The following is a 9933-nucleotide window of genomic DNA, read 5'->3' as shown; positions in this document are numbered from 1 at the left end:
AAGTCGGCCGACACAGACTCGAAGGGTCTTGAAGGGTTATCGTCGAAAATTAAAGGTTCCTGTTGCTGGCTGGGTTGCAGAATCTGGCACGGCTCACAGGCACGGACGGTACTTGCAATGTCCGCGTCGATTCCGGGCCAAAATACAGTCTGCTTCACCCGTCGCTTGGTGGCCTCCACTCCTCGATGGCTGTCGTGAAGGCGGGTCAAGGTACGGCGGCGTAGGGTAGCAGGAATGACTACTCGTGGACCATACAAGACGAGGTCTCCGTCACAATAGAGGTCCTTGCGTATCTTCCAGTACGGGAGTAGCGATTCATGAAGGTCGTATCGGTTAAATGGAAATCCCTGGGACACACAGTCGACGAGCCGGATGTAGGAAGGGTTGGCCTGGGCTGCGGTGCGGAGACCTTCAAGGGTCTTGTCTGCATCCGGTGCTGTAGACTCTTCTGATGTGAAGACGGCCTTCAATGAGACTACTGACTTGAGGGATGCGACAGCTGTAGAACACAACATCTCGTCCTCTGGGGTGGGGCGACTGACAGGGGCACGGGACAGGGCATCCGGGATGCACAGCAGCTTACCCGCACGCCACACAGCTGTGAAGAGATAAGGCGAGAGCTTCTCTTTCAAACGTTGAAGGCGAGGATTCTCTACTGCATCCAAAGAGTAGTGATTGATAATAGGTACAAGAGGGCGATGATCCGTGAAGAGGGTGAAGTGCTGAAGTCCTATCAGGTAGAAGCGGCATTTCGCCATCGCCCAGACAACAGCCAACATCTCCAGCTCAATCGTGGCATATCGGGTCTCGGCGTCCATCAAGAACCGGGATCCACACTGAATTAAGCGGAGTTGTCCATCGCCATGGTCCTGCAGAAGGGCGTAACCAACGCCGTAGAGTCTGGAGGAGTCAGTCTGGAGGACGGTGGGTAGGGCTGGGTCGTAACAAGCGAGGACAGGTGGACTTAAGAGGGCCTGCTTGACTCGCTGGAAGGCCTCTTGATGATCTGGGGTCCACAGGAATGTCCTCCTGGGGCTCAGCAGGGGGCGTAACGGCTGGGCTGCGGCGGAGATGTCAGGTGAAATTCAGCCAGCTGATTGACCAGACCCAAAAAAGAACGGAAGTCTGTCAGGTTGGCAGAGGTTGGAAAATCCCTGATTCCACTTAATTTCTCCGGGTCAGCTGCGATACCTGATGCTGAGAGAGTGTACCCAAAGAAGTTCACTGATGGGGCGGCGACTACAAACTTGTCAGCGTTGAGGGTAATCCCGTACATTCGACATCTGGTGAGAACTTCATATATTCGGGAGAGGTGGGCACAGTAGTCTTCGTCATGGAGTAAAATATCATCAACCACCTTGACACAATTCGTGACTCCTTGGAGGGCCGCGTCACCACGTTGACAGAATGCATTGCCCGTAGCGGCAAATCCCATGGGGCCTCTGCAATACTGATATCTTCCATATGGTGTGATGAATGTAGTCAAATGCTGGTCTTCTTCGGCCAACTCGATCTGCCAATAACGACATAAGGCGTCCATCTTTGTAAAAAACTTCGCTTTCGGGTCCACATTTCGAACAGCTGCGAAGGGTGTGGGTGAAGGGTGGGCTGGACAGGAAACTTGCTGGTTAAGTTTTGACAGATCGGTGGTGATCCGTACTCCACCACGAGGTTTGGCGACGGGGACGAGAGGGTGGAACCAAGGTGAAGGTTCGTCTCCGGCCGGCTTGATGATTCCCTGAGCAACCATGGAGTCAAGCTCTTGTCTAACTAGCTCCTTGTAGGCGTGAGGAATCAAACGAGGGGTGTGGATGGTAAAAGGTGTGGCACCATCCTTAAGATGAATCTTCAGAGGTGGACCCACCATCGGCTTGAGTGGTGTGGATCCCAAAGATTTCTTCATAACCAACACGTCAGCAAACTCCTTGAGAAGGTAAGCTCTTGCATCAGAAGGGGACGTATTAGTAGAGATAGGGAGTTCCTTCAACCTGTTGACATGGGTGACCTTTAAAATAGGTTTGGGGAATTCCTTGGAAATAATGGCCAACTCTTGACAATGGCCATATGATAAAAGCGGAGTCGGGATCCCATCATGAACATCAATCCGGGCTGAGCAAGACTGCTTACCAAAGGTAAGAGTAGCCCAGAAAGATCCCAAAGCTGGAGCCATCTTGGAACCATCAGCTGTCAGTTTCGTTGTCTGAGGAGGGGGCTATAGGTTGCTCCGGGGTATTCCCAAACTTGCTAAGTGTTGTGGACCAATTACTGAGACGTCAGCACCGGTGTCAGGTAACATCTGAAGACGGGATGACAAGTTACCGTGAGAAATGATGACACTGATGTGCTGGCGCGTCGTGTCTGTGGAACAATGTACACGACGGCAGGAACGACTGGACACAGCGTCTTGATGCTTGCCAGGAGGGGGCATGCCAGCACTACCTGAGGATGACTTCTTGGATCCTAGGTGGTGTCCTTTCTGTGTCTTCTTTCGACAACATTTGTCATAATGGCCCACACGACCACAAAGTCTGCACTGAACTTTGCTAGCAGGGCACTTGACTGTGTAAGCCCAGTGACCCTGGCGGTCGCAACTTATGCACACGCTTTGAGCAGCTGGGCACTGGGAGGCATTGTGCTGTGTCGCACAGCTGTTACACAAAGCTGCTGCTGAAGGTGTAGCTGGAGGGTGAGGGGTGGGGCTACCTTGCTGCTTCTTACCCTTTCTGTAGGAAGACACCGCCCTCACCTGGTCAGGTTGTGAACGTAAAGCTGAAGTCGCACACCTGGCGGCCTCGTACGCTCGACATTTTGTAACTACATCTTGAAGGGAGGAAGTGGGGTCAAGTGAAATGAGACGCTGAACTAGCTCTTCATCTCGAATACCCGTTAAAATGATTGTCTTGAGTAGTGTCTCTTCACAAACTTGAGAATTTCCAGGACAAACATCAACATCCTCTGAACATCTTTTCAGTCTTACAAAAAATGCATCAAAAGATTCTCCATCAAGCTGCTTACATTGGAGGAGTTCTCTTCTTCTGAGTGCTTCGTTGCGCTGTCCCTTAACATGTTCCTGTAACTTGTCAAGCACGGCCTCTACAGTCAGAGTTGTCGTAGGAGGCACTTGAAGTGTGTGCTCGAGAGTACGTTGTGTCTCTAAGGACAAGTACATACGAAGCTGTATCATCTGTTTAGGCTGTGGTAAACTTGACAGGTCAACCATTGTTGCATAGTCTTGCCAACGTCGAAGCCATTCCCGAAATATCTGATAAGAAGCGTCAGACTTCAGAGAGGGAGGCGTTTGTGCTGCAGCCTTTTGAGGAATTGTTGAACCGACTCTGGGAAATGAGGTACCAGTACCTCTAGTCGTATCAGCATTAGTAGTAGCAGAAGAATATTGTAGAGTATATCGTTGTGGGGAGGCTAACAGGGAAATCAAGGCTTCAAATCTGGCTTGATCCTCTCTTCTTCTCAGGTCATCCTCACTTCTATGTATATCTTCTAGTTCTCTGCGTCTTTGTTCATCTTCGTGGCGTCGTGTTTCAGACTCTCTGTACCGAATTTCTTCCTCTTCTCTCCTTGCAACATAGTCCTGGCGTCGAGAAGTTTCCATCCACTTAATCAGTTGAAGGAGATCTTTGGACGCAGGCTCCGCAGGATAGCTTGCTCGCGATGAACGAGGAGATTCTGTGGGTGATTGGGCGTTGTCACTGTGGGGAGCGTGGGGCCTGAGTGTGGGTGGGGAGAGGTCTCCCAAACTTAAACTCATAACCCCATCGTCCAGGGTATCTTTTTGATCCCTGTGAGACATGCCGACAGCTTCTGTACTCTATCTGTGCAGGAGACCAGATCAACCCCTCGTAATCTATGCACAGAATTACAGAAGTCTAAAGTAATACACAAGAATTTAATATAAAGTGGGCCTGTGAGTGAGTGTGTGTGTGTGTGTGTGTGTGGCTCGTTGCCGAGAGGCTTGGCGCGCTGCTAGACTTAGAGGCAGCTGGGCGCAAGTCACAACTGAACCGAAGTTGTCTTAATGCACTCTGCGCAGTTACCCAATGCAGTCATCTGGCTGCAGTTTGCACAGACAATTCGGATTAAAATACACAACACAGCACTTCACAGAACACTTCACTTCACAGCACAGCACTTACACAGCATAGCACTTCACAACACTGTAAGTCCTGAGGCTTGTAGTCTGGCTGTAAATCCTTGATGAAGCTGAAGACGAGACGCCATTAACACAGTCCGGCGGGAAGGCTAAGTTCACTCTGAATCTCACTGAGAAATCTCACTGCGCCATCTATATTTGTCTTTGATACCCCCAAAATGTTCTACACTACTGAGGGTATACACAAACACTTGTTATCTTGAAAATAGGTTCTTATTCTCGTACGGGAGATATACAGAGGAACTAATAGACAGAGGGCTTCCACACCATAAGGACGAGCGGTCTCAACTCTCTGTATCACTCCGCGCTGGCATGCACAGATGCCAGCATTCACAAGCTGAATACATAATATGTAAATATAATAATTCACATACATAACATGGTGCATAATAAATGGAAATATTACATAGGATTAATACATGTTCTGTAATACTTTACTATACATAATTAATAGAGTAATATAAGAATACACAGCTTAAGGTACTACTTCGTGTCCATATTATACAATAATGATGCACTGTTGTTTATTATTCCATAAAAACACACACACGCCACAAACATATGCGATACAGCACCACTCCACACACAACAATATGGTACCAATAACCTAAGATCTCAACATAACTAGCACTTCCATAAACAACAATAACTAGGAAAAACATCTTGTTCATACCTATATTGATGGAGATGTTGATACTCTTCATGATATCAGCCGTAATGTCGAATGAGAGGATACAGAAAGCCAAAAAGGAAAAGAGGCCCGTGTAGGAATGTTTACACTTCACCTTCGAGTAGTACATGGGGTCGTGATCGTACTTGTATTGATCATGACCGTGCCGTCGAGACAAATGGTGGTGATTATTGCCTCTGTCTGTAAGATACTCGTCAGATGAGTGGAGGTCATCAACGTCCTGTGTGGTAGGTCCTGGCGGTTGGATCACACCTGGGGGATAGACATATATGTCGAGCACAATATGTTTAAGTTTTATTTAGAGTGTATGTGCATGCTTGTTACAAGTATGTATGTGTATACAGTATCGGCATTTCATTACTACTGCTGTGTCAGCACAATCTGGATAAACTTACCTGGGTCCAGTGTGTTGTAACTCCCGCTGGTGGTGTTGGTGTAGTTATGTTCCAAGATACCAAGAAGCTGAAGGCTCCTGTAGGTAAGGTGCGGCGTTGCCATAAGTAGTTGCTTCCCCAGCTGGAGAGTGAGACGGGGATCTGGAGAGAAGTCCTGACAGCTCGGCATGCCAGAACCCTCCACGTACTCTTGGCTGCCAGAGTCACTGTCTTCGTCGCCACCTTTATTCACGTCTGCATTATTAACTTCCATTTCCCAGTAATTATTAAGGCCTTCATATTCCTCATAAAATTCGGAGCTGGAATTCTGGTGAAAAGGAGATGGAAAGGTACCTACAAACAGGTTTGGGGAATCCGTCAACAGAATCAATCCAATAGAGAACTCGGAGAACTGACGAAGCAACAGATAAAAGTTGCCATTCATGTTTCAGCACTGCTTCAGGCTCGTACAGACAAAGAACTGGGGATATGGTGCTCTCTCTACCAGTGAAGATCACATTAAGGGAGCTGTGTACATTGTGTTACGTCACTTGTAAACATAACAGGCGAACGTACACACTAGGCTGATGGTTAGCTCGTCAAAACCGTAATGTCAATATCAGTGACGAACGTGCTGGTTCATGTTTATTGATATGCACACAAAAAGAGAAAACGGGAAAGTCAATAGGTAGAGAGTAGATATGTCTCTTGTTACTGACAACAATGGGAATGGGTTGGTTGTTCACATTGTTATTGATGTGAATTATATCCTACACTTGAAGATAGGTGAGTAAACTTAGCCTGAAATGATTGAAATCATATGTCAAGTCATTGAACCTCATCACCGAGGCCATGAGGCTACGGACACACCTGACTCATCGTTTACCACCTGTTATATGGCTGATGGCTCTGTTGACTACGACCAAGAGCATAGTGGTGAGCCTGTAGGTACCGCTATATGTGGCCAGCCAGCCGAACAGTGGGGTGAAAAAACGGGGAGAAGTACAGTATGAGTCCATGATGTCCATCCTACCTCCACCAGTGTACACACGTACGGAGAAGCACTGCCACACTCAGTCACTCACCCCTCACCAGCCTCGCCACCCGCTATAGAAGAGGAAAGGACGATTTAATATTAGTTTATAAGTACCCCAAAGGACATTGCTCAGTCAAATGCACACGCCCAGGTACATTCAAGCGCCAGTGCATGCTCGGTACAGTACAGTACCTGCTAAGAGTGTGTAACAAAGTACTGACCAACCGCTCGATCGGCTAGGAAGCTGACATGTGGCGAACAGGGTAAAGAAAGTAAGTCAACCAATCAGAAATCGGTGTAACACGTGTGAGACTATCAACATATTTCTGTGCCCAACGTCACCTGAACCTGAACGTATCTTACGTACTCGTAGTAGGAAGTTGGGTAAGATTGGACCAAATTTATCATGTTGTTTTGGTGTGACTCAGTGGTAATTATCATATCAAGCTACAGTACAGTACATAATTTCTACTGTGTACACTACAATTCTAGTTTTAGGTGAATTTGTGTTATCTGGAAATATTCCCTACTTAATAGTATATGAACGTGTGAGAAAATAATAATAATGATAATAATTAACGGTTTATTGAAAAAGCATGGCAGCCGGAAGGCTGAAAATATACAGTTACAATTATTGGGGAATGGGTCTCTTGATTTACAAATAATATACAAGTAACATAAGTGATACAAATATGATATATAATAACTAGGTGGGGAGAAGCTCAAAATACAGGGCATTTCAACATAGTGACATTGCAAAAAGTAAGATTGACTGGGGGTGAATACACTGGTTGATTACAAGTTATTGATAATTTTTACAGTGGTTGGGACTGGGCTGTTCTTATAGCGATCAGTTCGTGATCGTATGGGCTGGATGCGGTTGTGGTGTTGAACAGCAATACTCGGGCGAGGGATCTCAAGTGGTAGTAGGAGCCGGTGTCGAGGATGGTGCAGAAGCTTCTCACCAAATTTGCAGATGAGGTCGTGGTGATGGTCAGTGAGAGCCGAGAGGGTCAGTGTGTTGAGCACTTCTTGATATGTGGAGGGGAGAGAATAATCTTGCATGCTCTCTTTTGCACTTTTTCTAGGTGTTTACGTTGTGTGGCATTTATGGAGGAAGACCAGGTAGGGGAGGCATAGGTGATCTTGGGAAGGATGAATGTTGAGTAAACACTGAGGAGCCCGGGTGCAGGAACTCCGAGGGACTTGAGTCGGAGGAGGAGGTGGAGGCGGAAACTGGAGGATTTGACAACTTCACTGACGTGTGGTTTCCAATTTAGTTTGTTGTCTATGGTGACGCCGAGGAGCTTAGTGGAAACTACAACCTGTTGTGTGTTGGGACCTAAAGTAATGGAGGGGGGTGGGGCAACGTCGGAGGAGAGGTTGATGTGCATAACCATGGTCTTGGTATGGTTGATGGTGACGTGGTTGTTGGTGGCCCAGTTTTGGAGACTTCAATAAATCCTGAAGGGCGGTATAGTCGGGAGCAGAACTGTTGACCTCTGATCCCAATGGTGGAGTCGTCGACATATTTCCAGCGAGCAGGGGCTTCTCTTAGGGCATCATTGATAAGCATAAGGAAGCATAGTGGTCCCATCTTGGTGCCTTGGGGGACGCCACAGGTGAGTGACTGAAAGGTGGAGACAGCCCCTCGGAAGCGTACAGCTTGGTGTCGTTTACTGTGAATACGTACACGTGCATACATGTATGTGCCTACACATGCTCATTTGTGTATCTATACATATTTATACATACATACAAGCGCACGTGCGTATGCACATGCAAGTATACAAACATTTGCAAAAAATTATGAATCCCATAATTTCATGATTTATATCTTCACTAATATAATGTAAGTATAGAAATATCATAATTTACGGATCATTCCAGGTGAGTTGTGATGACTTCAACCGTTGACGGTGACCATGACGCTATACCTCCTCCAGTTGCTGCTGCTGCTGCTACACCTGGTAGCCTCCCGCACCCTGCATCACCACCCTACTCCTGGTCACACTTTCACCACAACTATATCTGATAATTTTGAACATTTTACTGCCACTGGCAGTGATAATTACACCTCCCTAACGGATAGCCGTCCAGCCCTTAACTTGGAACTTATGTCTACAGTACAAGCCATGTCGTCCACCAAAGGATATGTAGAAAGCACGAGGAAGCATTTGTCGTCTAACCAACGCCAGGGAAAATCATTCAGGGACCTCAGTAACCTATTTACTGAATCAAACTCCGGAAGCCATGCAGTGATCCCTGACCTGTGTACAAACAAGCGGATGGTTTTAGAAAATTTTGAGACAAAAGTCAAACGTTTGTTGGACAAGGCTTTTGCATTTAATTCGGATGGTAAAATTTTATACAATTCATATAGTGTTTACCTACCACCCAAGATCCTCCCAACTGAAGAGGTGCATCAGAACAAGAACATACCACAAGAGCGTACTGGTATGAACCATCACCCTACTCATACCTTCCTTGACTCAGACAAACATGAACGAGTAAAACCTTACATGCAGTATGAACAAATGGATTTATCGGACCATAAAATGTTAACAGACTTCATTCTACGGGGTTCGAGTCCCACAACAGAACAAAGGCCTGCTGCCCCTGAGGCGTGGTTTTCACGTCCTTGGTGGGCCCAGCCCTCCAACACTCCACATTCTCGGGTTCCCCGTGATGGCTGTGGGGGATCTTTTATTGCTTTCCCTTTCTTGGTGTTTCTAATTGGTACCTTTTCCTCCTTCGTCAGCATCATCAATATCAGTAACAATAATAATAACAATAATAATAACAACAACAATAATAACAATAACAATAATAACGACAATGGGAGAAGTTTATCGAAAAATGAAAAATGGTTGTCATTCAGCCACTTCATTGAAGGTAATGTTACAAGCAAACCGGAGCCATCTGAAATGCGCACGTTACTGGTGACCCCTGCTGACCAAACGACGTTCTCTACAACTGCAACTGACCACACGCACCCTTCTCAGCGTAATCCAAGATCATTCAACGACAACATGGCACTTGATGTGCATGGACTTGGTGAAAAGTTAAAAAATGCTTGCCAATTTCTTCGCTCTTCGGCCAAAATGATGTGGGGTAGTCTTAACAGTTCTCTCGACCACAACACACAGAGTTACTTGTACGTCTTATTAGAAGATACTACCTAGAGTTGTGTACTGATTACCTAAACTTCAGTTTAAAAACGTTTATCATCATGTGTAGACTACTAAGTGTACAGTATTAACATTTGGATTTTATAATATACAGTATTCTCAATGCAATATCACGTAAAAGTGTACTAAATTATATAATGGAAAGGTCTACCAGTCCAACTTTGGAATCAGAATGAATGTAGGACATTTGGGTCACGGGACGTTTCGTTTGGGTCAGGGTGGTTAGGACCTAATATAACTTAACATAATATAACATAACCTAAATGTGGCCCATACGTCCGCTAACCCCTAAAAATAGCCCATAGAGCAGTGGTTCTCAACCTTGTTTGCCCCATGCACCCCTTTCACCATATGTCAGAATGTCATTTCCCCCTCCTTTCCAAGATTGTCTGCCTCAAAAAGTGAATTCCAAATAATATGCATATAATACTGAAAATCCTTTATTTTTTCCATATTAGTATCAGTTTCCCCTG

At 46.1% G+C, this 9933-nt stretch overlaps 2 protein-coding genes across 3 annotated transcripts; one reads left to right on the top strand and one right to left on the bottom strand.

Annotated features, from left to right (window-relative positions):
• Positions 1–4627: 4627 nt before the first annotated feature.
• LOC121860629 lies at positions 4628–6193 on the bottom strand. Its single transcript, XM_042357887.1, has 2 exons — positions 5255–6193; positions 4628–5111 (listed from the first exon to the last, which is right to left on the bottom strand). The coding sequence occupies exons 1-2, from the start codon at positions 5676–5678 to the stop codon at positions 4696–4698; spliced, it is 840 nt and encodes a 279-aa protein (XP_042213821.1). The 5' UTR covers positions 5679–6193; the 3' UTR covers positions 4628–4695.
• Positions 6194–6262: 69 nt separating this feature from the next.
• LOC121860628 (putative uncharacterized protein DDB_G0271606) lies at positions 6263–9838 on the top strand. Of its 2 annotated transcripts, none has more exons than XM_042357885.1 (2): positions 6263–6541; positions 8160–9838. In XM_042357885.1, the coding sequence occupies exon 2, from the start codon at positions 8195–8197 to the stop codon at positions 9452–9454; it is 1260 nt and encodes a 419-aa protein (XP_042213819.1). In that variant the 5' UTR covers positions 6263–6541; positions 8160–8194; the 3' UTR covers positions 9455–9838. The 2 variants fall into 2 exon arrangements, with proteins under 2 accessions (XP_042213819.1, XP_042213820.1); XM_042357886.1 differs by having other exon boundaries at positions 6263–6653.
• The last annotated feature ends 95 nt before the right edge of the window (positions 9839–9933 follow it).

The sequence above is a fragment of the Homarus americanus genome, unplaced genomic scaffold (genome assembly GCF_018991925.1).
Source record: "Homarus americanus isolate GMGI-L3 unplaced genomic scaffold, GMGI_Hamer_2.0 scaffold11150, whole genome shotgun sequence".
Classification (NCBI taxonomy): Eukaryota; Metazoa; Arthropoda; class Malacostraca; order Decapoda; family Nephropidae; genus Homarus; species Homarus americanus.
The sequence above is the reverse complement of the archived record's forward strand: the minus strand, read 5'-3'. Positions and strand labels throughout refer to the sequence as shown.